Source organism: Falco punctatus (assembly GCF_963210335.1).
Source record: "Falco punctatus genome assembly, chromosome: 1".
In the NCBI taxonomy this organism is placed as follows: Eukaryota; Metazoa; Chordata; class Aves; order Falconiformes; family Falconidae; genus Falco; species Falco punctatus.
Window position 1 is genome coordinate 127,656,095 of NC_137580.1, and position 27,412 is coordinate 127,683,506.

The 27,412-nt window shown below is 39.1% G+C and overlaps 1 protein-coding gene across 6 annotated transcripts; it reads right to left on the reverse strand.

The window, feature by feature from the left end:
* Nucleotides 1-5,893: 5,893 nt before the first annotated feature.
* On the reverse strand, nucleotides 5,894-27,252 carry CSNK1D (casein kinase 1 delta). 6 transcript variants are annotated; one of them, XR_013925767.1, is made up of 11 exons: nucleotides 26,924-27,251; nucleotides 22,205-22,315; nucleotides 20,234-20,382; nucleotides 19,517-19,745; nucleotides 18,972-19,142; nucleotides 17,171-17,319; nucleotides 16,436-16,607; nucleotides 15,933-16,072; nucleotides 10,614-10,680; nucleotides 8,946-9,008; nucleotides 6,628-8,798 (listed from the first exon to the last, which is right to left on the reverse strand). XR_013925767.1 is itself a non-coding variant. In XM_080373872.1 (10 exons), exons 1-9 carry the CDS (start codon nucleotides 26,997-26,999, stop codon nucleotides 10,648-10,650), a joined length of 1,230 nt encoding a protein of 409 aa, XP_080229998.1. In that variant the 5' UTR covers nucleotides 27,000-27,251; the 3' UTR covers nucleotides 6,628-8,798; nucleotides 10,614-10,647. The 6 variants fall into 6 exon arrangements, 5 of the variants coding, with proteins under 5 accessions (XP_080229997.1, XP_080229998.1, XP_080229996.1 ...); XM_080373872.1 differs by lacking the exon at nucleotides 8,946-9,008; XM_080373871.1 differs by lacking the exons at nucleotides 6,628-8,798; nucleotides 8,946-9,008; nucleotides 10,614-10,680 and adding an exon at nucleotides 5,894-6,553.
* Nucleotides 27,253-27,412: the final 160 nt, after the last annotated feature.

Sequence of the window (27,412 nt, forward strand, 5' to 3'; positions counted from 1 at the left end):
ATGGAATCCACAGATGGTTTTATGAAATCCCTGGAGGCTGCTTCAGATGATATGTGAAGGCCTGATATAGCTTTCAGGTTGGAGTTCCCTGTTCTGTTTCAAAAAGCAAAAACTAGAAACCTTCTCAAAGGTGAAATCAGATTCTCAAATAGCCATTTTTGTCTTCCTGTGGGTTTAGATCACCTTTGCTAGGTAACAGTATAGCGTTATCGCAGAACTAAATAGTTATTCTTTTGACCTCTGGTTTTGGCACAATTTTAAGTTTCCATACATTCTGCAAACCGTCTAGACTGTAGCATCTCAAAAATTTGTGCTTATCCTACTGGCTTCCAGACTGTTTCATTTTCCTTACGTGACAGCTTTTCGGTTAAGCTGGAAACGAGAAGTGTTACATTAGAATTTTATGTGATTGGGGCAGAAAAGAAAGTTACTAAGACAAGGGAAACACAATTCAACAAGACACCATAAATAATTTCTAAAGTAAATCCAGCATTCACGGAAGGTGCCTCATTGGCCTATACAAGTTCATCTCGACTCAAAGAGGAACTATGAGTAGAACTGCCACCGCTCCTGCGCTATTTTCAGCACAGACCTACCAATGGACTGCAGTACTTATGAGAGCAGGAGATACCTACTGCATGAGAGAGGTCAAATGACAGCACTCTTCCATCAACTGAGAAATAAGAGCTGGAATTTACTTTGCTAAGCAGTTTTACGCAGGCTATAACAAGCGGCATCCACACAGAGATGAGAAACTCCTAATGCAGATCTCTTGGCAACATCAAAACTGGCAGGCCTGAGCACTTCTGAGTTCTGGAGCCAGCGAAGCTCCCTGTTGCCATTCGCATTCAGGGGTGACGTCCAGGTGTGTGCTGGTCTTCCAGTCCTCCTTCCATTCAGCTGCCTTAATTTTCTTGGAAAGAGATTGACTATGCTGATGGGAAGGAAACCTCCACACATGCCAGATCCTCAGTCTGGACAACTGTAGGCCAGTATGCTAGGCTGTGCTGAGGCACATACCCAGCTGCTCCCACAGACATGGCCACCAAGGCCTTTAGACAGACCTCCTGTTTTATAGACCCCCCTCCTTCCTACCCCAGGATGTCTGAAAAAAAACCAAAACAAAAAAGGCAAGCAGCAAGTCTTTAGGTTCCCAGCGCTGTCTCAGAACACCAGCTAGGAACTTAGGTATAGAAGGGGAAGGTGGTACTGGAACCGTTTCTCCTGGCAAGACTAGCCTGGCTCCTTGTTGTAACCCTGCTTATTGTAAATTCTCAAGGAATTGCTTTTAAACCCCTCCAGGTATTTTGGTACAGTATTTCTTTAATCTCAACACCACTGAGATCCCCTTATAAGCAGTTTGTGAGATGCGCTCTTTCATGTATTTTGAGGATGTGGCATGGTTGGGAGTCATAGAGCATTGATAAAGAAACACCACCTGCCGGGGGACACAAGCAGAACAGTTCCATGCAACATGGATGAACCTTTGTCTAATCTTCACCTGGTTAAAATTTTCTTATTTGAAAAAAGGGAAAGGGAAGGCAAAAGCTGAACTGCCAAGCATCCCAAAGATAATGTAATTTGCTCTTGCATCATACACTACTGGAAAAAATGTAATTTCTTCAGACACATAGTTCATGAACTGTTTTAGAAGCCTGTGAGTAAAACAACTGAAAAACACAAGTGCAAAAAATTCAGGTATAATACTATAAAACAGCTGAAAGATAGTTTTCATAGATAATTTCTCTGGAGCTAATGAACGGTCTTTTAGCATACAGGCTAGCATAGTTTTTAAAGCTTTTTAGATCTTTGTACATTCTATAAATAGCGTAGGGATTTATGGTTAAAATATTTTATGTTTGATCATGTAATGGATCTTGGACCATTAACTTCCTAATGCAAGGAGAGGGTGTGCATATAAATGCCTGTAACACACAGAGAATATATAAAGAGGTGTATGCATATATATATATTTATATATGAATCAAACATGCAAAACACCCAATACAGCAGAGACCGTTTGCCCATTCACTAGACAACAAGTAATGCAGGGTTAAAGCTGTTTCCTTCCTCCTCCTATACAAAGATACGTTTGCTTTTTCATAATTTCTGAATAAAATATCTTGTAGCTATTTGGAGCCTAGAAGATATCAGCAGAACTAAAAACCTTAAAGCGATGCAGCTCTCTGTTTAAAATCATAATCATTTTTCTCCAGTTCTTAAATACATTACAGCAAGCCTTCAGCCACACCTGCTGCTACAGCAGCTAGCTCCCAAAAGTTGGTACTTGACATGGTATGAAGGTATGGTGTCAAGGCATGAAGGACCGGACAGATCTCGTGCTTATTGATATTAAATCCCATCCAAACAAATGTGTGTTAGCCAATGTAAAATCATTCTCTAAGCAGAAATTAAAACATTCCCCTAACCAAGCAATCAGACTTCAACATGAAAATCCAAAATACTCTCACATATGCACCTTTGTTAACATCCCAAAGAAAAGCTTCAGCTAGGTAGGCAATCATAAACAGAGGGCTTTCAGGAAAACACCAACTCTCACATGACACAGGGGTAAGTCCTGACTTGTATATGTGTGTGTCTGTCTCTCTGCCATGCTTGTCTTTAGGACTATGGGAGTATGACTTTGTTTCTTGTTAATGCACTTTAATGTAATGTTGTACATTTACGCTTAGATTTTTTGGTTTTTTAATGCTTTTCTAGTAAACTGTTGCAGATGTAGCGAATAAATATTTATTTGCTTGTCAAAAACCGTGGGTCTGAGAAAATAAGCTTAGGAAAAATAACTTTAGCACCCAGATTTAGAAAGTGGCTTTCACTTGCACATGCTCAAATAGCTATACAGAAGCAGAGAAGAAAAAAAAGAGGGGACACCAAGCTGACAGGCAGCCAGAATTTGATGTGGACAAGGGGACTGCTTTCCCCATGACTTACAGTCTGGCCAGTCTGAAAATGGAAATGGGCTCCCACTGTAAACAATCCTGAAGACTGTTCTAAAGCACCAACTAATTTAAAGTAATATTAATTTTGTGGTGCTCCATGTAGAAATTATTTTCCTTGTTCTCTAAAGAGTACTCCAGGTTTTGTTTGCAGGTAGTTTTATGAACTACTATGACTTACAAACCCCCCAAGTATTTTCTGTCAGTACTGACCTGTCAGCAAGCAGTCTTTACCATCAAGTGATGCCCTTTAGAATCGAAAGCTCCTAAGAAAACATAGTTTAAGAATACATTTATGGCGGGGTTTTTTGCATCCTATGGTGCCACAACTAAGACTGGCTCTTCAAGGTACAATCTCAAGGCTACACCCAAGTAAAGCAAAATTAGTCTTTTTGATGTTCCAAGAGCTACATTTTGCTATCTAGAGGCTATCTAGAAGGCTCACAGCTATTTGTGCCTAATTCTAAGTACCTCTGCTGAGAAATTTTTGAGAAATCCAAGTTCAGCTTCAAAAGTTTCTGTGCATTTACACTGAAAAGATTGTAGATCTAGTTTACATAAACCCCCATGTTTGCATAAACAGATGACTACGTTTTCTAGGCTAGTTTAGTTAAACTGGTAAGACTTAAGGTGTCATCACCACCGCTATCCTGCTGGCCAGGTCAAGCCATATGCTGCTACAGGAATGAATATGGGTGGACTGAAATGACAGAAGTTATTAGTGTGCAGTCAGCACATCTTTGTGACAGAAAACCAGAGTTAAATCTTTAACTCTGGTATTCTGAAAGAAAGGTGTCAGGCCATTTGCTGTGGAGGGAAACAGGCATGACCTGAGCTGCAGAGCTGTTGCTCCCTGCTGCTGAACCTGTCGAAGGAAGATAACCCACCAATATATGAAGAGGAAACAACTTTTGACAATAGCAGAGGCACTGCATATGAGAAGCAATGGCTTTGGAATATATGATTTTAGCAGCCTTCTCAATGCTTCTGGAATAGATCTCATCTTTGTGCCAGTAGGAAATAGGCACATCTACTGCAAAAGTCAGGGCTCTTAAGAATTACCATCTTAGTAACAGTCTGTGAGATCAACCATCCTGCATTTGTCTGAGGAAGTATGAGAAGTTAGAGGCAGACAGAGTAAAAAGCTACTTACCTCTAGTTACATGCTGCTTGTTCCTTCTCTGATCTCAGTACCTGCTTCATCAACTCCGCAACATTCCAGCTGGGAATTTTCCTCACTATCCCTAGATGAATGCTTTGGAGCAGTAAGAAATGATAGCTCTTGCTCTTCTGACTCTTCATCTACTACAGTTTCAGAAGTTTAAAGCCTTTCACTGGAAAATTTGAATCCACTGAAGAAGCGTATCTAGGTTTTAGTATTTAGAATTCTTAAATAGTAAAAGACTTTTCAGTCTTGCTTAGAAATGTGGTGTAAGATCTAGTGGTTGACAGTGTCAGACAAATTTTAAATACAACTTCTCAGCAGTGAGAGCAGAGAAATCTTTGCTGTTTGGGGTGTTATATGAAAAAAATCTGCACATGACCTCAAAATAGTGTGAATCGCTGGTTCATCCTTTCCTTATGGATTCTGGGAAATACCAGAAGCTCTGCATAGCCTTTGTGCCTGTAACACCTGCAGCTCTCAACCAAGCTGAGGACTGTAATGAAACTGTAAGTTTTGTCTGGTTATGATCAGGACTAGACATTTTCTTCCTAGTGCATAATATACCAAATGAATTCCTGTTTTGTTCCACACCCCACCCCATGTATTCTGGACTGGTCACAGCAAAGACACAGTAGACTAGGGCTTAATGCTTCAGGATGATACACAATTTCTCCTTTTTCCAATTTTTTTTTTAATCCATTACAATTGTACTTCTCAGACCTAGATCTTATCTATGTATTTTGAGTCAAGAATTTTCCCAAAATGAGATTAACAAAGTACACTATAAAAAATTATTTTTGTAGACTGTGTGTTTTTGTACATTCTGTATATACAGTTCTCATCTAACTTTCTGTTGTCCCTCTGCCTGCAGCATGCAATGGTTTCATCAAAAGAACTGAAGCATACTAATCTTAATAAGATTAAACAGGAAAAAGCTACCAATTTCTGAGAAAAAGTCATGAAGTGTTACTCCTGTGCAAACATTTCCTGATAAAGTTGGTAGGATTTTGCTGTGAAACAGATTCTTACTGAAGATCAGGCCTCTGAGCACTCTCCTGATACAAAGCTACTGAATGATGCAAATAGTCCATATAATTCAGGTTCATGTCATCATTTAAACCTAGACATATACATGTAATGCCAATAATTGTCACCTGAATGAACCAGAGGGAAGTGTACTGTTTTTAATAATGAAGCACTGCATTCTTTAACAGCAAAACCTTTTTATTATTAACCTGTCTCATCCAGTGAATTTTAGAAGCTACTTTACTGTAGGATTAAGTTCATGGTAGACTGCACTTCCTCACAACAATCTAGATTTCTGACCAGGTGGCTCAACACTATTAAAAAACCCCAGCAACGCTGTTTGTTTTCACTTAGTATTTTATACACATGAAGTGCTGCTTTTGTAAAGCAACAGTTAAAGAACAAAATAAATACCTTTTTATTTCATTCTTTTACAAAGAGAAAATAAATATTCTTGAAATGAACATGTACACTTTAGCTAATGATCTACTTACAATTAATTGTAAAGATTCTTGTTGAGAAATTCAATTGCTGAAAGTGTTGCCTTTGACAGATTTACAGAAGAGCTGCCACTCTGAGGTCTGGAAGGTGGGGAAACAAAGACAACAAATAGCTGTGCGTGTAATATTTTTCCCCACTGGAGAATGAAGGATGAGATGCCTCTGAGTTCTACACGCCTTCCCCTTCAAGGGAGATTTTGAGTTCCTTCATGATGTTAACATGGAATTAACATGGACTCCTTACATGCTTTTACTTAATATCTCTCTCAAAGCGTAGGATTTATTTTCAATTGTTTTCAATGTACTTGTACCACAAAGAATTCAGGGACTCTGCAACCATCAATATTATGTAAAACAGCAGCACACATAAAAGCACATAGCCAGTTCTAAATGAAATCTGTGAGGATCAATTAAATATCATTCCAACTTTTCAAGGCCTGCTAATGAGAAAAACAGAGGATTCCTGAAGGTGCATTCGCCTTCAAATTATGAATAGAGTTTTGAGAATTGCACAGCAAAAGCCATGACTTTTATTATACAGTGCATTGTGGGTAGAACTTCGTATTTTTCTTGCTTTTATCCTAGCTCCCATAACTGATCAAGTCTGAATAGCAGTTCTCCTCCCACACTTCCTACCAATACAATGTATTATTTGATAAGAGAAAGCATTTGTAGAAAAGACTTCTAGAAAAGAAGCAATATCCAAACAAAAACATTTACCTTTAAAGAGACAAAAGAACATGATGTCTGTGAGTAAAGCAATGAATGCCTTCTCTTTCTTCCTGTATACCCTAACTGCTGCATTCTGACCATGACTACCAAAATCCTTCAGTGAAAGCTTTAGCACCGTGACAATGTCTTCAAATGTTTGCAACTGACAATGCTCTTTGTAGGTACAGAAACCCCTTAAAAAGAAAAAAAAAAGTTACACCAAGTAAAGAGTAAGGATTCATTGTAAGTAAGTTACACCAAAGAAGAATAGAAGTTATTATGAATGTATTTACACAATTGTTAAAGTACACAAATACAGTGGTAGTACAAATGAAGTGCTCTGAGATACTGGTTTCCAATACACAGGTTTATATAGACAGTCTATTTTCCACATGATGGAATTTAACTATTATGAAGGACAAAAACTGCCTACAAGTGAGTACAATTCTAGAAGTCTGCAGTCAACTTTTAAGTATAGCACAGCAATCTAATTTTCCAGATACAGACAGAATAAAGAGGCTGCCTTTGTAAGTCCCTCTAACAGTACATTATTAACGACAGATATTTACAAGGAAAGCACAGTGAAGTGTAAAACTGTTCAAATGGTAGTGCACATGCCTAAAATACTGAAGTTTATAGTAACTGAGGAAATAATTATCTTATGCAAACTTATCCATGGATCAAACTCGTAAGCTTTTCCACTACACTCTTCCCAAACACAGCTTTCCCCAAGTCAGACCCAGAGTACACACAAGCAAGTAGCTAATGTTCTGAAAACATCCAAAGAAGAGTGACTAATAATATGTGGACCTTCAAGAGGGGCAAAACAGAATTCATAGACACTAAACCAATAAAAATTACTTTTCATAAAACTTTGAAGACCAGTAGGCCTTTAAAAAAAATTTGGTTTTCAAGCAGGGAAGAATTTCTCAAAATACCTAACTGTTCAAACAAAATCTCTGTATATACTTTCCATTTCCAACGTGGAACTTCCCATTACTTCAGTCACACTAGTATAAACAGTACTTCTGATACAGTTCTGAGTACTTTTTATTTTATGAGATCATTTAAAGTAACAAACAATACGAAGAATCTCCCATATTCCATAACCAACAGGTGCTAACAACACCTGCAACGTTTTTTTTTGGACAACCTAAGCACATTGAGTCATCCGTTCCTAGCTACTCAGGTTGAATAGTTAAGAATTAAATACGGTATGTACCTGAATTGTGAAAATTCTCAGGACTTCACAGCAAGAATAGGTTGATTTGGTTTTGTTTGGGTTTGGTTTTTTTGGGTTTTGTTTTTTTTTGTTTGTTTGTTTTTGATAAGAATTCCTTTTTTGAGTCGTGGCATGAAACAGAAGGCCTGAATCAACTTACTTATTTTTAAACATAGATGCTGGATGAAACACTCAAATTCACTGAAGACTCAGTAGTAATGTGTATTTTCCACTTGCAATGCCCTCCAAGCTAACCAGCCTCAGAGTGCAGGAAATACAATTTTACCAATAAAAACAATGTTTGAAACTATCCATTTACCCAAACTAAGCAGAGAGATAAGACAAGCTTTCAAATTCTAAATCCCTCAGATGCCAGTCTTTCACTTTGTCCTTCATATTCTTTACAAAACAAGAAATCCATTATCACCTTCTTTACTAAAGTCTCTTCTGCAGGGTATTTAGTTCTCTTTTATGAAAAAGAATGAATACTAAAAATCCCTTTGTGTTACACAGAAAGTTAAATGTGAATGAAGACAGCAAACAGCAAAGTAAAATTCTAAGAGTTTTAAAAATTTCATGAGGAAACAATCTCAGAATGGGACCATACAAATAAGTAAACAGTTTAAATAAAGTCAGATAATTTTGATTCATTTACATGTTCCCTGCCAGACTATTTTTTTAAAACAAGAAATTTCAAGTAATTGTCTTTAGTTTAGGTTTATATTCTACATTTTTGAATCAGACAAAAGCAAGAGTTCCTTACAGAGAATTAAGCCAATAATTTTAGCAAAATGATACAAAAAACTTTCTTAAACCAAGTAAAAGATTTATAGTTACAGTAGAATAATAAAAAGGGGGTAAAGTCTGCCGCCTGTGGAGGGAAAACTGAAATGGCCATCCGAAAACAGGCGGTCAACTCTGTAAACCGTCTTTCTTTTCCAGCCCTGTTACCACAGGGTTCTCTTAAGGTCATTGGGTTTCTGGCAAAAGCGTCCTGTAATGGCAGCTGCTGGAGTCTGTCCATGTTCCTCCAAGTGCTTTTTAAGTCACATGGAGAACTCCAATTGTAACGTTTCCGCTCTAGTTTAGGGTATTTTTGCTAGTAAAGCCATTGGTAACATAGGAGATCAGCCATGCATTATCTGCCCTCCATGGCAAAATAATTTTCATCGGTGCACAGCAGACTGGAGAACACTGGTAGTTACCCGAGCAGGAATCTACCAAAGCCAAAAAACAAGACAACATCAGCACATATCCTTACAGTCAACAAACAAGTGGCTCTCAACGCACTTTTAAATAATTGGCTGCCGAAAGTAAGGGAGTAAATTTAAAATCCAACAAGCTATACGATGTTTCACACCCACCTGCAGCTACATGAAGTTCCCTGTATTTTCCTCCTTTATTAGAAGTTAACATGGAAAATTCACCTTTCCAGCCATAGGGGGTGTTTTGAAGAAAAGTCAAGACAGCGTAAACATGCACAGAGGAAAAAACAAACCAGAGGAAAACACTACCTATGTCTAGAAATGGACTCGATGAATAATTAATTATGGGGGAAAAATGTCCAAATAAGAGGGCCAAAAAAATTTCATTATTTTCAATGGCTTTTCTTTTTTCATGGGACATTGTGTTGTTGCAAGACACTTCATTATTTCCAGCTCGACCCATTTCAGTAACTGCAATGTTATTTCAGTAATACTTTCACATGCAAGTGAAAAATAACCACATATCACTGCAATTTTAAGAAGTGAGAAATGTCTAAGCAGTTGAATCAGTATTCAGTATTAATTTCAGTTGTAAACAGCTACAAATAGTAAAGCACACAGCAAAGGCCAACCAACGCAGACACAACCCTGAGCAGACCCGAATGTGCATGTCTCCAGCACACAAGCTTTCCAATGCAAAGCTTTGAGTTTGCTTTTTAATTATTTTTTATTTTTGATTACAGTCTAACAATTGGACTTTAAAGTGTTAAGCTGCCATTTACAGTCGGATCTTTTTTAAGGTTACAAACTGTTTATGAAGCAGCTTGTGCACAGTCAGCCAAGCACACAAAGCAGGAGGGGAAAACAGAAGAGGAATGCAGGATTCTTCACCAACTAGAGATACAGAATTAGTGCAAGCTTAAGTTTTATAGAGAAAGTGAGGCAGCAGACAGAGCTATACAACAGAATTTATTAAGGAACAGAAAAATCTCACAGCCTTTTTAAATGAGAAGCAAAGCAAAGAAGCTCCTGAAATACTTAAGAAAGCATCCTTCAGCCATTAAGGTTCAGATTCCAACTGAAACTTATTTCCCTGATTAAACCTCTTATTGCCAAAAGCAGAACAGACTAAAAAGCCAAAAGCTGCACACAGAAAGGCAGAAACTTCTACTGCACTGAACAGTGGAAAGGAGTTCTAAATACCCAAATCAAAGCCTGTCTACCACCAAGATGCTCATATTCAAACTAATCTCATTAGTATGTGAATATTTTTAAAATACAGATCTGAGTATTTTTAAAATGACAGCTCATAAGGAACAGAGAAGAATATAAACACTGAAAAATGTATACAGCTGTGGTAGAACATTCCATTCATGACAAGACAGAGCCTCATTTGAGTAATATAGTCAATTTAGTCTTCCTAAAAGTATTTTGGTTTTACAATTCTGAAGCAGATCTGGTTTTGAATGGATGACATATTGCTGCATGAACATCCCTGGAAAGACATGTAATTCTCAAAAAGCTAAAATTTTGACTTGGTTATTTTATTTTATTGTTGATGCTTGAACAATTTTAGGGACTTTTTAAGCTGCTCTTTTTGTCAATTCTGCTTAAGAGTCCAAGTGGAACAGCAGCAATAGTTCCAGCTTTTGGAAGGACATTTACTTTTAAGTCAAGAGAATAACCAAAGCTCCCTCAAGCACCTGACCAGAAGGCACAGGTTACAACTATGAGATAACGTAAGGAGAAGAAGCAAAGTCGGACGTTTCCAAAGATTATTTTTCCCCACCCCTTCCAAAGTTTTGGTGTCTAATGAGAAGCACTCACCCAGTGCTGCCTTCCAACGAAAGGAGACGAGCAGCTACTTGCCATGGTGTTCGAAAGGAATGCTATTCTGAGGTAGGGGAAAAGACAGCAATTTGTAACAGTTCCACTGCCCCAATATATTAAGATGTCTAACAAATATCCAACCTAAACCTGTAGTAGCAAACATATTTTTCGAGGAGCTTTGATTTCAGACTTCTAAAAGACATTTCTATCAATTTAAGAGATACGTAAAAGGAACAAATCATTATTCCTCAAAGAAAGCTGACAGGGTCAGAAGAACAATGCAGAATATGATGCCTATTAAAAGACAGATATATGGAGAAAGATTTGCTCATGAGGAGATGGAAAATGCAGGGGCATTGGAAGTATGTAGCTTTTCCTCCAGGGAAGCAGCACAACACTTGAGTTGTTCAATGCCATTGTTGGCTACAGTCTTCTAAAAACTTCTCCTGTCAAAGAGTCTTAATCAAATATTTCTTTGTGCAGCATTCCAATTTTTTCTTCCAACTACAGAGAGAATTACCAGTGGGAGTTATGCACAGCTTTGATGGTTGAATGCTGAACATGCCACATTCAGGAAAAAAAAATATTAAACAATTTACTGCATATCATGAACAGTCAGATTGAACCTTCTGTGAAGGGAAATGAAGGCTACTCACCCGTAACTAGACTCTTGAGATGATCATTGCTTTCAGGATGCAGTCTGTGTGTGCAACGTGGACTGACAGAATGATTCAAAGTAGTGCCTACTGGAATGAATACTCATGATCTCCTTTACTACATTTCTTAACGTTTATGAAGCCCACGTAAAGGAGACTAACTGAACAATTCACTCACAGACCTTAAGAGCAGAAGGATCTTCTAACAGCTGGTATGATTTTCTGTCCAGCACAGATCACAGCTCTTCATTGCACAGAGACCTGTAACTTAGGCTTACTTTAGACCTGAAGACACCACCTAGAAATGAGTCCAGTTTTGATGCAAAAGCAAAGGGGACAGATGTTCTACTTCTAAAAGAAGTTGTTTCAGTGGCTAACTGCCTTCACTTAGACCTCAGTTCCACTTTTTTTTAAAATGTGAGTGGTTTTAATGTTAAGCAACAGGTTCTTCACATATGTCTTTTGCATAAATGTCAGCTCCTGTTAAAATCAGTTTCTAAAATACTACACCAACTAACTTAAGATGATCTCTTACCTTTCAGACAAACTTGAAAAACGCTGATTTGAAACTCTTGCATTGTACAACCTGTTTTCCCAAGCTCAATTTTTATGCCTCTTCTCTGTGTTACATACCGTTTTCCAACAACTTAAGATTCCGAGAACTGAACTAAGCATAATATTCCGGCATCTGTCTCATTAATGACATGAAATAATGTCTCAATTTCTGTTCATTACTATACCATACATAGATTCAAGGATGAAGTTACTCCCTTTTGTTATGACATCACACCAACCTCTCCACCATTACACCTAATGCCTCCTCAGTCATTGCTTATCACAGATATAGTTCCCACATACAAGACAATGGGCTCCACTCCATCATTCTAATCAGGCTTTGGAGTACTGCAGTAATGCACGTTTTATTTGAATAGCTTTACCTGACTGCTCAACTCTCACTAACTTTTATCACCGTCAAACATCTCACAACTTGCAGGTTTGTAGCTGTTGCATTCGCTTCCATATAATCAAGAGAACTACTGAATAATGTGTGACATCAAATTTACATAATTTCCTTATAAACACTGAAGTTTCATGAACCATTTTGAAGACGTGCTAGCTATTACTCCAATGAACCCTCATTACTTAGTGTTACAAAGCACTAGTCTTTCTAATGATAATAATTTAGGTACTGCATGGACAATACCTTGGAGGTGGGGAATATACATGACACTTACTTTGCTATCCTTACCAATTACCATTTCTCTGAGTGTTAAATTTCTCTGGGAGGAACATACTTTGCATAAGAGAATTTTCATTCATATTAGCTACATTCCCAGCCTTAGTTTTCACTTTCAGATCGAACTAATCAGAACTCATTTTTTAAAAAAAGATAAAAATGCGGAGTCATCTTTAAGAACTCTACCTAGAAGTAAGCAGCTTTCATTATTTCTTTGAGTAACTTCTGCAAATCTCCATTGCCCAGAGTTCAACAGGCAGTAGCCCTTCCTCTAGATGACGGAAGGTGGGGATTGCAGATGCAGCATTGCCTTAGCAAACAAATGCATCCAAATAAAATAACAAAACCGATTTATCAAGTTATAAATAAAAAATGTAGTCCTTAACATAAGACATCAGTAGATCCGCATAGCAAACTTTGCTTTCTACCAGGAGTATGGTCTAAGCACTTCCTGAAACAGGAACAGCAGTGGCATGTTTACTTAAGACTTACAAAGGAAACTAACACACTTGGAACAAGAACGGACAAACAGCTGCTGTTCTTTACTGTTCTCCTGGTAAGCTGTTCTTTACTGTTCTCCTGGTAAGCGGTATAGATGATTTTCTATAGTCTTACACTTAGCCAATCAAAATTCTCCTTAATAACCTTGCCACGTGACCTGGATACTTGAGGTTTTCTTGACTAAGAACAAGGTATAAAGACAACGGGACCATGACTTTAATCGGTAACCTGGTCAACATCTAAGGATGCATTGTGATTATGGAAGAATTACTTCAACATTATGAAGACGGTAAGAGCACAAGCTATGAAAACTTGCAACAATTTGAGCCATCTTGCCTGCTATGGAGTAAGCAAGAACTGGGAAAATGAAAAGCAAATTTTCTCTAACGAGCCCAAGGGCAAGTGTTATAAAGTAAAGTCTAAGTAGATCCCTCTTGCCTTCCAAATCCGAGGCCCATGGGAAGGTGTTTAAATTGTACTACAATCGCACACTGTTATTCAGTCACCATGAGAGGAGACCAGCAGCGATTCACTGCCTGGATAAGAACTAAACGAAGACAACAGACAATGAATGATTGATTAATGAACTCACGAGAAGATCCCGATTAGGCTGCTGTCGGGATGGTAAAGAAGTCAACAGAGTGATCTGATCTCATGCTTGCACCACAGTGTTAAAAAGGGCAGGTATGGAAATGCGCCATTAAGCCAGACTGTACTGTTGGCTCGTACCACAAATTATGTATCTGGGTATTCAAAGACTCCTCAAAAAACCCTGCAGTCCTACACAATCTCAGAGTATTCCCATTTTACAAGTTAGGCAGAACCAAAATGTATGTGCAAACCCACCTGGATTACTCATACTTTACAATGTTTAGGAAAGTGTATGTGCACGCTGAGCACCAAGTCAGTAATACAGCAAAAAAATACGTACTCTCTCCTAACACAGTCAAGTAACACCACTGCACTTATTTCTGTTACTTACATTAATTATTTATCTGACTGGCCACAGACACAAAGTATCTGTGATTTGCTCAGAATGCCAGAGACAAATACTGGGCACACACACTTTACACAGAAACCATCTCTACAATTGAGTAAACGTTCAGGGGGAACTCTGTGTCACAGCCTCACAGAACAGCTGAGGTCGTGAGGGGCTCCTGGAGATCATCTAGTCCAATCCCACCACCCAAAGCACAGTCAACTAGAGCAGGCCACTCAGGACAATGTCCAATTGTGTTCTGAGTAACTCAGAAGAGGGAGACTCCACAACCTCTTAGGTTCTGTTCCAGTCCTTGCCCACCTTCAGTGTAATAATGGTTTTTCTTATGTCTAAATGGAATTTCTTGTATTTTAATTTCTGCCCACTGTCCATTGTCCATTCACTGGGTATCACTGAGAAGAGTCTGGCTGCACCTTCTTTACATCCTTCTATCAGGGGTTTATGCATATTTACAAGATGCGTAACTATGTGCAGTTCTACTCTCTTAGTTTTCATACCATTTACAAACTTCAGCCGTAAAATACTTCAACACGAGAATTTCTGGTGGCAAGAATTGTACTTCAGTGAACAATTTAAACTGGCAAAAACTGCCACCAAAGCCAACACAGAAAACCTCACCGGCCTCCTACTCCCGTTCAGTCATTTCTGTGCCCGAACTGTTCATCCATTGTGGAAGGACAAACATTTATGCAGCTATATGGTGAAACAATTCATTCAGCTGAAAACCAACCCAAAAAATCCCACTTCACTTTTGTTACAGCAGAATTGTTTCTCCATTTCACCCTCAGTCTTCATTACAGATACCCACCTGGCTTCCATCTAAAAATGCACTCCCTCTAGCAGCAAGACGTCATGTGTAAGAACACATACTATCCCAAATAATTAATTTTGCCAATCAAATGATGAAGCCAAAAGGAACCGATTTAATTTTTATCAATATCCTCCATCAATGAGAAATAAAATGAGTCCACAGCAAAAATTATGCAGTTAACTCCAGCACAGCATTGAAGTGTGATGGAGAAACCCCTAGGTGACTGCACCAGTCCTCAGAACAGACTGCTCTCCCAGTAATGTTGCAGTATACCTACAGTACAGATGACTCCCCATTCTGCAGGTAAGACTGAAGGCAAGCTGTACAGAGCCAGGCCACACACTACTTATGACAAGTCTGTGTGAATACCCTGAAAAACGGATGTTTCAGCTATAGCTTAAAGAGTTAAAAATGTATTTAAACATTGTCTGTCAGTCTTTAAAAGAAACATTCCTAAAATCTTTGTTAAGTCGCTGTAACCAATGAGGATAATTTCAGTGCTGACTGTGGCTATGAATCACACTCTGTCATTCCTCCTACTGCCGTCCTCTTCAAATGAGCCTTCTGCGGCCTATCCATCATCCACATACGTGGCTTCTTATCTGCTCTGAATTACAGTACTGCACTACAGCATTTCTTCACTTTTACAGTTTTTGGTTCTTCACCAACTATTCCTTGTCTATTCTGCACCCACATTCTCTGCTCTGTTGATTTGGAAACATGACTCATAACTGCCTCTAACTTACTCTTGCTTCCTCATTGATAACAAATACAAGAAATCCAATGAGCAGAGGGGCTAAACACCGTAATTGTAGGTTAAAATGCTGTATCTCTAGGATTGTGCATCACCTCATACACCAATGACTCTGTATTACTTTGAGCCTTTTCTGCTTATTGCTGCCAAAGTGAAAAATTTTTTTTTTCTTTACAGTAGTCTACAGCTACATCACTGTTTTAACTGTTAACATTCAGTTAAAACATCAAGTATTTATACAAGTCAACATCATCTGCAAAACCAGTATGAAATCAAATCAATTAGCTGATATGTTCTTTTGGCAAATTAACTTTATCAAATCACCCTCATTTTCCATTACACAGAAATCTTTTTTACCTGCGAAGTTGACATGCGAGAGGTATCTTGTCGGCCTGTTAAGTCAGATGATGAGATATTTACTGGGGCACCACGATGCAATCTCATACTCACTTTCCTTTCTCGTTCCATACCAGATACTGGCCGAGGAGAGGTATTGGCTGTGAGAAAAGACACATTACATTCTCATAATGAGAAATGGGATTACAACGTGGTCACTGGAAAAACTGTATTCTCAGTGTTTGCATATTAAACTTCCACAGAGTCAAACAAGCAAAATCAAGGCCTTTGCTTTACATTCACAGAAATCTAAGTAGCAATCGGCAGGTAATGAGTATATCCAATTACTTTCAATCTACTGATAAACAAGGGGGAGAAAAAACAAACAAAACCCCCAAACCCTTACCAGAGACAAATACCACTCAGGTATTCAAATTCTAATTTTGAATTTCCAATGACCAGGAACAAACTGCAAAATTAGAGTAGTCTACAAGGTGCATCTATCCAGGTATCTGCTTGCTTACCAGCATGTGAGGTTGGGGTAAGAGGAGTAGGAGGAGCTACATCTTGTGTTCCTCTCAGCCTGCCAGAAGCAGTGGAGGGTAATCCACGCATAGCTGGATTTCGTGTATGTCTCAATCTTTCTTCTCGTTCTCGCCTTTCACGTTCAGCATCTTCAGCCGCTCTGCTTGCACCCTACGGGTCAAGGCTAGTGAACAACTTGGGGGATTACTGAGCTTACAACTACATATTTGGATAAAAATACTGAAAATAAAGAACTGGACAACCCATGAATTGAAATTTGCTAGGGCATGACTTTTGACAAAATTTCTAGGGAACTGCCATAAACTTTGTTCATGCAGCTGCTGGGACAGTCTTCAAAATGCTAATGTACACATATAACGTTATGGCAGCTGGACACCTCCTCAACAGTTGCAAATGACCTGTGCTGAAGATCAAGGTGGGACCAAATGGTAATTTTGCAACCTAGCCTGGTGATTGCCCTGAAGAAAGTATCTCAGAAGCCTTACACATTTAAAACCCCGTAACTTCAACTTAGCTATCATTCAACATCCACCTCATGGCTCCTATATCTCCTGCTTTTCCTCATTTCATGATCTTTTTTTCTAGACAACAGAGCTTTGAGGAGGAAAAAGAGTCTTACAGTATCAGTTAAGATGCTCAAAACTGACAATATATATATAAAAAAACCCCACAGAAAAAATAAATAAATTTAGAGAGCTACATCAGCTACTCACAAATTTCAGCATGTTCCAGTCAAACACATAGTCATAGGAGAACCCTTGTCGGTGGAAGAGGTTTCTGAATAATTGCCTTAGATAGGAATAGTCCGGTTTGTCATCAAAACGCAAAGAACGGCAGAAATTCAAGTATGTGGCAAATTCAGCTGTAATAGAAGAAAGCCAGTTTTTTCCCTTCAGCTTCACATTTGCTTTTTGTAATTCTGAATCACAAAAAAACCCCAAACCCAACCTTAAGCCCAACAGCAAATGTCCTAAACATAACAAAAAAAAATAATGAGCTAATACTAGAAATCTACGGAAGGCAACATTGTAGCCCATCTAACAAGTCAACCCTGAATGGGAAATTTCTTGTCTATCACAGACATCAAAGATCTCATTTGCCAACAGCAGAGAGGATCTATAATATTAAGAGTTCCTTAACCAGCAGGCTGGGGGTGCATGTGTGTGGAAGAGGAGAGGTTTAAAACTACAGTTCCACAAAGAAAAGGGTTTTTTACCTTTCTTTCCTTTGAATATACTTAAACGCAATTCCTTGCAGGACATGGAATAGCATCTCTTTGTTGTTAAGTCACATGAAGATTCATGTCCGCTGCCTCACAAAACACACAAAAACTAGGGGACCACTATCAATTTCCCATGTAAGTCATGCTACAATTTCAAATTTTCAGACTAGTCTGAACACCTGTTTTTATGTGGCTCATGAAATATTAGTTACACAGCAAAAAAAAGAATATTGTTGTGAATTCAATGCCCCAGAGAAAGCAGCAGTATCAAAATACCAGATTTTAAGTTCAAGTCTTTCCGGCTGAAATGATGTATTAGTAATTTATGTTATGAAAGAATTTCTAACAAAGAGCACAAGAAAAGTTAATTAGTCTTTCCTGCCTGTTAACCCCAGAGAAAAAACACAGTTAATGAACCTAAAGGAACACCTATGAAGGGACAGCTGAAACAGATCAAAGACAGTAAGTTTTCACACAACCCTAACAGAAACCATAGTTCTCATTACCATACCTGGCTGCTGAAGCCAAGAGTGTGGACAGAATAGAGACAGCACTCTTTGTGAAAGATCAGAAATATTCCCTGATGGCAGCTAACATTAACAAGTTTTAAAATTGATTTAAGTACCATTTTGCAGGGCTCAAAACCACCTCATTATTACTGTGGCGTAAATACCAAACTGAGAAACAGAAAAGGTTTGAAGCACGATGCTAGGATATAGGAGGGTTTCTTACACCTCTCACAGATGCTGACCATCAGCAGACCAAACTACGTGAACCTGGAATGACAATTCTCAAGTGAAACAACTGCAATAGGTGCATCTGACTATGCAATCTAATTAATTCAAGAAACAGTATCCACACATATGAAGAAATGGGTAGTTTCTCAAAATGCTATTTGCTGTCAAGAGTTATCCAACCAATGCCAACACATGCACACACAATACAGTGCAAATCAGATGTACTAAGCTACCCTTTGAATTGAGGGCACCTCAATGATTGTTTACTAATAGTTAAGACAAAGTAGAATTACAAATGGTCTATGAACAGAAAGATCCCAGTCTTAAAAGCACAGTATCTTTATCACAGAGATGCCCAATCATGGGCAGGGTTGTGGAAATTTAGAAAAAAAAAAAAAGAGAAAAAAAAAAAAAGAGAGAAAAAAGAGAGAGAGATAGAGATAGATAGATATAGAGAGAGAAGTAAAAAAGACTGGTAGAATTCAGTGTAAAGCAAAAAGAAATCCCACTAAAATATGAACATGTTAGGCCTCGTGCTGCAGAAAAGTAACTTACAAGGATATCCTTTACACAAAACCTCAATGGGTGTAGACATTTTCTTTTCACTGATACGTTCGTATTTCTGCCTCTTTGTTGCTGCTTTCAGTCCCTGCCAGGGGAGGGAGCCCAGGTTAAAATACATCAGTACATAGCCCAAGGACTCCAAGTCATCTCTGCGAGATTGCTCTACAACAGTATAAAAAAGTGGACTCATTAGGTTTCATTTTCTACTGGAAAAACAAAAAGACTGTGCAACAAGACTGTCATAAAAACCCTTTGAAAAACAAGAGATAGCTGAGAGTTACTATGCCCACGATAAACTCATCCAGTACAAGAAAAAGCCTATCATCCTTGCAATTAATAAACAATGTGCTGATTCCTGAGAATTACAATCTGATGAAATCCCACCCAATCAAGAGATAAGAAGCCAAGCACACTGCACTGTTAAGTGCCATAAATAAGGACCATCTTCTATGCCTCATTAAAGCAATATCTACTTGTACTAAAATTTTGTGCATCGACACTTTTAAAGTTTCTATTTATTGCTCTCCCCAGCTCACCGATTCCAAGATGAGTGTTGATGGATGCGTAACGGGCAGTTCCTGTTAAGTTTTTATTTTCACGATATGGAATATGTTGGTGAGTTCGAGCGTCTCGATATTTCTTTGCTAATCCAAAGTCTATTATGTAGACAAGGTTGCCTTTCTTCCCAAGGCCCATTAAGAAGTTGTCTGGCTTCACATCTCGGTGGATGAAGTTCTTAGAGTGAATGTATTCAATTCGACTAATCTAGATATAGAGGAAAAAAATAATCATTTGAGAGAGACTAGGCATACACTTTTTTCCTTATAAAAACACCAGCAACACTGTCTTAACGATAAAAGAGGTAATGAAACTTTTTACTGTAAAATGTAAGGGCATTAAAGAGAACATAATTTGGAAGACAATACATAAACCTCTCCAGCTCTTTCCCTGTGTCTATTTTACATCTGTTTACAAAAACTTTCTTGGGAGAATTTCTTTTGTCTTTGAGCAGCACAACAGCTAATTTGCAAACAGCGCAAGTCTGGTTTTTAAAAATCAATTTAGACTTTGCAATAATTTTTGATAGGGCACTTTGTATTTAAGAGAAACAAAACCGATTTTGAGTCTTTTCTTTATTGATACAGGCCTATTCACCTCTACATTACAGAAACAACGTACTTGGTTCTGATCTCTCAAGAAATTTTAATATTCCAACATACTGCACTGTCAAGACCAACAAAGCAGTTTCCTACCATTTGGTCAGCGAGTAATAGGACTGTCTTGAGACTAAATTTCCTTGAACAAAAATTGAAGAGATCTTCAAGACTCGGTCCCAACAGCTCCATCACCATTACATTGTAGTCCCCTTCAGCTCCACACCACTTAATTGTGGGAATGCCCACTAGAAAAAACGAAACAGTTTATTCAGTATAACAATTTGATTTATACACAAATCTTCAAGGCTCCTAAGATGAATTCTAAGAGGGTCACGACTGTGATGTTTGCACTCACAGGGAAGCTTAATATTTTATGCAACCTTCAGCCATTCCGAAATGAAAAATTTGATCATTTCACTGCAGAACCAATATAAAATTACAGCAACAGAGGTCTAAAAATAGGCTTTTTCCTCCTCCCCAGAAACCTCCCAAACTTTGTGCTTGGCTTGTAGCTTGAATGTATTTAGTGTTTTTTGCTGGATTTGAACCTTAAGCATTTTACAAGTATTAATACTCATGTAGTCTCCAAGATGGCAATAAGGAGCAAACTGGAAGTCTGAAAATGAAGACACTGACAAACCACCAAATATTATTACTGAAGAAGGCCTTAGAAATTAACTTCTTCATTTCAAAACCTACAAGATCACCATAAAATACATCTCTCTCCCATTTCAATTTGCAATGATTTATGACCCTTACTTCGCACTCATCTTTCTTCCTGTTCTGGTCTATTTGCTGTTTGGTGAATCTCTACCAAAGTAGAGCTGTTTATGAGACACATTATACAATCAGCTTGAAAGTGCTGAAACTAGCCCTGCTTTTTGGAGAAACTCAGGAATGTTATTTCACACAAAACTGCAGAATTGCTCAAATATTTTGAATTAAACCTGTATGTAAGTAGCCTTATTCGGAATCTCAAATGCCTTGACTTCGAGTTAATTTTATGCATTTTGGAAGTGAAATGGCATAATTTGCCCATTTTAAACTCTTAACTCTACTTGATATGCATTATTTTTTCCTGAATTCCCTTCACAGAGAAATCCTTATTCAGGTGGAAACTTAACCTTCTGCCCCATGCCTCCGTAGCATTCCCCCTCAGAAAGAACCCGCCATCGTGGCCTTAGTAAGCCCATAAAGGAAGCATTTAACTCTACGAAGACTCTTCAGGTTACACGCAGGCAGCAATCGAATGAGGCAGGAATTAAAAAGTAACTAAATGCAAATTATGCATTATCATCCATTTCTAGATGTATGATTTTTGCATTTGAGAATGCATCTGCATTTCAGATACAGTGTGGAATATAGTCTTTATGTAAAGTATAGCCTCATTTAGGAAGAATTCAAGGGACTATGAAATAAAAGCAAAACTTAACTAAGTTTATGCCCCAGCACTGCATGGGAATCTTAGATTTCCAGAATTCCAGAATACATGAGTGAGTTATCCTAGCAGAGAACCATGCAGTAGCTACAAAGCTGTGCTACTCCTGTTCTCTAATAATGCCATCTTATCTTTAGAATTCCCATAGGAAGGAAATATTTTTAACTCACAGAAGAATACTAACATATATAATAAAAAGTAACCTGAGTTTACTAAATTTAGAATTGTGCTACTATAATAAGCAGTCAGGTTAAACACTCCAGAACAGTGATTATCGTCTTTCACTGACCCATGAAAAACAAAAGTCAATCAGTGTACTGCCAATTGGTTGTACGGGACCAAACTTTGTTCCATATATTGCTTGAGGTTTTCACATTTTAATATTCTGGGACCATGAGCAACACTGGGAAGAACTTAGTGGTTACCACGAAGTCTGGTAGCCATGGATTAAGAACTGCTCCTCTACATCCCTTGTAGAAGAGCTGAGGTACTGCTCTTCACCTACCCTGCCACCTTTTCCCTTTCTCCTTTTATGTCAAAAGAGATCATAACCATTAAACACTTACAGGTCACACATACATCAAAGACATAAAACCAGTAAAATCTCAGAAGGAAAATAATTTGCTTGCCTCCACCCTGCATCATTTTGTAGATTTTACTCTCGATGTGGAGCTGAGGATGTTTGGTTTTCACACATTCCAACTTAATTGCAACCTCCTCTCCAGCAGCAATATCAGTTCCTAAAACCAGAATAATTGAAAACATTGGTCATCACATTTTGGAGATGCATTTCCTTTGTCAAGACTGAAATAAAACAAGTATCAACAAACTACTTCTCAATGGCAAACACCCAGAGATTACGAAGTACTTTCAGCCATGATTGCCTAAAAATTCTTCTGAAGTCTTACAAATTCTTTCTAACAGACTAGAAGTTTAAAGGACAATATTAGACCTTGTCACACAGGAAGCCAAAACTGTTGCTATCCCTTTCCAAAAAAAAAAAACCCATGCATCTTCTGAAGGGCACCTTTCCACTTCTAGTTTGCTGTGGAAGTGCTCAGGATGAATGTTTACAGGTGTGGCATGTAATCCTGCCAACCTAAGAAATGCTAGTAATTCAGATCACCTCCTCTTATGCCTTGGAAACAGACTACAACTTCCCTAAATCTCAATATACTCCAGACGTATTCTGACCTTATGATTCTATCCAACTGGGAGGCAGATTATCCGGAATACAGAATTACATACAGTCCTCTCAAAAAAACATTTAAAAAATATAATTAAATTCTTGTTTCAGCATTCAGGTGACCAAGAAATTGGCTTACCTGTTCACTTTCAAAGTTTAAACATACATAGGGTAAAAGTGACATTCTTAAAAAAACCCGCTGTGTCAAGAAAATACATGCTCTCACAGCCAAGCAACTTAGGAAGCAGGATTTGGCTAAAGGAGACGTGTGATACTTTTTAGACATATTAGTGAGCCTCTCTACTTCCAGAATTCGGGTTTCTTCTGCGTTGCCTCATGGTTTAGGATCACGTGAAGTACATCACCTGCTGTTTGTTCTGATCCCCACTCTTAAAAGCTTAGCTTGAGGTCTGCTAGTTTTTGTTTGGAAAGAAACAGGAAACTAAGTCTGTACTCGCTTTCTGCACGATGTTCAAGATTTCATAGACTTCTACCCTACCTCGCTTTCCCTTTACTCTTTTCAAAGTTCAAAAACTCTTCTTGTTTATTGTACAGAAGTAATTTTTAATTACCCGTAATTATTCATTTCACTGATCTGTACCTTTTCCAGCTCTGTTAATGCCCTTGAGTCACACAAAGCACCTGACAGAGGTGCACAATTACAATTTTTTTCCTGCTTTCCTGTTTTTTCCACATATGTTTCTTTGACTATTACAGAGTACTGAACTACTGTATTCACTTAACTACTATAACTGCAAAATCTTGTTTCTGAGGTTAAGGAGCTACTTCAGTGCTTTACAGCCTTGTCTATAAAGTCAGGCTAACCAAGCCTAACAAAGTCAGGCTAATGCCCCACACCTCAAAATGGGCACAACTCTTCACAAGGAACTGGAACTAAGAGTGCATGGAATTATCTGTGAGTTCATGCAAGATTACGCTGCTTTCTGCCCCCAGTTAATAAAATGTCTTATGACTTTTTGTGTGCATGCAGAACATGGTCTCAACCGAGCAGGTCGTTTCTTGGGATAGTTATTCTTCCCAATAAGCCTTTATCACCTAAGATAGCCAAGATCCTTAGTCTAAACTCCACTTTTGTATAAACCCTCCCCTTCAAGACAAGAGATTTCATATTAAAAGAATGAAATTAAAATATTTTAGTCCAGCAAAACTGATGAGAGGGGAACGAAATTACAAATCATTCTTCCAAGCAATCCAGTCCTTGTCCCCAAATAGGGACTTCTGTCCCCACTTAAACCTTGGGACAAAATTTCTAAAATAACTCTGTAGCCACCAAAAGCTTAGCTTCCTTTAAGGAAAACATACTAATATTCGAGACGTAGCAAGAAGCAGTACTACGAGAGGAATTAAATTAGATATATTAAATTTAATTAAAAAGTAGTAACAAGCAGTATAATGAGAAGTCACCTTTTGTAAGTGAAAAAGAGTTGAGAGTTGTGAAAGTAATTTATTTTAAACTGCAAAATCCTCTACTGTAAGGAAAGCCTTGAAAATTATTTGGTTAGTTTACAACCTAGAATTCATTCTTAAGAGAAAAATATACATAATGCAAAAATAATGAAAACACACGAGCTGCAACGCCTTTGTGACTCATATCTATTTGAACTCATGGACTGAGCAACAAAACAAATACTCTGATCCCTGCCCTTGTCCATCTTATACAGTATTCAGAATACCCGGGAATCCATTTATTTTGTATCTTCCTCTGGAGGGTAACTTCAAAAGATGTAGCTACACTAAATTCCTAAATTTTATTCTTTTTTAAATTTTTTTTTTAAGTTGTACACACTCCTTTATTTACAATATCGACTTACATTTCAGAATCCTGCCCCACAGACCCTGCCATTCTAAGCAAGCAAAGCTGGAGCCATTCAAAATTCCAGAAGATGGTATGAGGACAAAAAGAAAGAGGTAGGAGGAGAATAAGAAAGAATAAGAAAGAGCTATGTTAGTAACAATGAGAGTCACTGGCTCCATATTCCAACGAACTGAGTGACTGACTGAAAGTCCACTCCCCCTACTCTGAAACATCTTCAACACCCTACTAGCTGCATTAAAAAAAAAAACAAAAATAGGGGGACCGGAAACAGGGAAAAATAATTACATCTTCCCTTTCAAAGCATAAAACTGAGCTGGAAATCTACACTGAATTAATCTACAGATTCACTAAGGTCTATCAGAAGGCACGTGTACTTAAGAATTTTAAGTTACTTCAAGGCACCTATGTCCTACCGTACAGTCCGAACAACCAAGCAGAAACTGTTTATTTAAAAAAAAAAACACACCAACATTTCATTACCAGGAAAACCATAGATTTTTGAACACCTCTGTTTTACCATATAATGGTAGGCAAACCAAATGGGCCTCTACAAAAGGCTTCAGTTCTTGACAGACAGTAATTTCCCATGGAAAAAGAAACTCATGCCATTAGCTGGATCTTCCAGGCTTAAAATTCTCTGCTAGCTACTGGCTCAGGCATGACATTTGCAGCAAGCCCTAAAAGTAAATCAACCTGGCTACTTAGAGATAAAAAGAGGTCAGAAACGAAGGATAAGGAAGCCTTGTGCAAAACGCAGCATGGCAGTAGTACTAACACACAGAGAAATATTTCCTGTGCGACTTTTGGTGTGGCCTGTACACACGCAAAGATAAAAGTGACAAATAAAAAAACGTTCAATTTACTTACGCTTTGAATTTATACTATAATATAAACAGACTTACCAGAGCAGTAGTCAAATGCTGAAGTAGGAGTTTCTCACATCATCTAAGATTCTTCAGATTTTAACTGCTGTCTTAGTCTCCACCCAAAATCCCAACGGTAGCTAGTAAGGATTTTTGCACAAGCTTTGCCACCACCTTTCCCACAACAGCCTTCAATCTTTTATGCAAGCATTGCAGAGAGAAGGAATCATGTTCTCTGCCTCTAGACAACCACACACCTTCAGCTAGAAGCATGGATTTTTCATCACGCATATGATCTATATTACAGACAACCAGTATTTCACTATCTGTAAACAAGCAGCTTTAGCTAACAAATTATTTTGGAATGCCAGCTGTGCACTGGAAGAACCTCTCATACTGCCTACACTGCCAAACATAACATACGCGTTAGCTAGTGAGGTCGGTTTTACCCTCCAGACATTTGCAGTTAACCTACCTTAGCCCCTGCAAGTTCCACCTCTTCCCCCTTTCTGACTTGTTTTTCATAAGTTGCCACAATTTTCAAAAGCAGAGTACTCATTTCTATGTGGCAGGTCATAAAACTCGTATTTCTCTGGATTTAACCCATTCCTTATGGTTTGAGAGTTTGCAGAATATATCGAGTATTTTAGAAATACCTGCTGTCAAAGCCTGTCATACCCACCACTGCTTGTCATAACCATAAGCCGTGGAGGCATTATGACAGAGCTACACAAGCCGACAGGCAAGACAATGCCAATCCTGCAAATTTTACAGTTGTACAGAAATCACGGTAGGAGAATAAGGTATATGCAGTAAGACATCGGGGCAACGTCCAAGCAACAGGATAGCCAAACTATGATGATTCCTTGAAGGATCTGAGGGGTTTTTCAACTGCAACCCAGTCATCCATAGTTTTCTGTTTTTTTTAGGCCTCGGAGAAGAAACAAAGATTCCTGTGACAGCTATTTTTCCTAGTCCACTGCTGTAATATTAAACCCTGCTGCACAGGTTTATTTCCCAAAACATTTTTCTTAACGTGGTAGTTTGCTTTGTTCGTTTTTTTCCTCCCCCCCCCCCCCCAAATGAGGAGATTTATACCCTTATTCCTGTTTTACAGACGAGAAGATTAACGGTGCCCAAGGTCACAAGCAACAACGGGAAGAGGCAGCTAAACAAGCCAGAATTCCCGATTTCCCCACTGTCCAAATTAGGACATGATGTCAAGGAAATACTAAATTGATGTTGCAGGGCCCCCCTGGCGAGGTACTCCGTACCGGAGGGTGTTTCGGGGCAGCAGCGCAGCCTGGGCCCCGCCGGGGTGAGCCGAGGTTCCGCGGGCGCCGCCAGGCCGGCCTTGCCGGGGCTGAGAGCGGGCCCGACAGCGAGCGGCGGCCAGCGCGGCCCGGCCCCAGCGCTCTCCAGGGGCCCGCCGGGAAGGGCCCCGGCGAGCCGCCCGCCTTACCGAGGTAGATGTCCCCGAAGGAGCCGCTCCCGATCTTTCGGCCCAGCCGGTACCGGTTCCCAACCCTCAGCTCCATGGCGGCCGCTCGGTTCGTTCGCGGCCCGGTTCTGTCACTATGCCCGGCCTGCCAGCTCGCGCTCTGTCGCCTCACAGCTCTACAGCTCCCACCGCCATCGCGGCTCTGGTCCCGCCACTCGATATTAGCGAGACAGGCAGAACTGCCGCCGCCGCTCCCAGGAAGGATGGACGCGGATTCCCCCCCTCAGATCGGCACCTCAGCCGCCCCGGCCCCGAGCCGCCATGCTGGTGACCTCACTTCCTTAGCAACGGGGGCGGGGCGCGCTGCTGGGGGCGCCCGGGCGCGGCCCCGCCTCACGCGCCTGGCGTCTTCCCGCGCCCGCGGGGACGGGCTGCTCGCGGGGCACTGGCCATCACTCTCGGTGCCGCATCTGCGTGGGCAGCCGTCGTGCTGCCGGCCGAGGAGGTTCG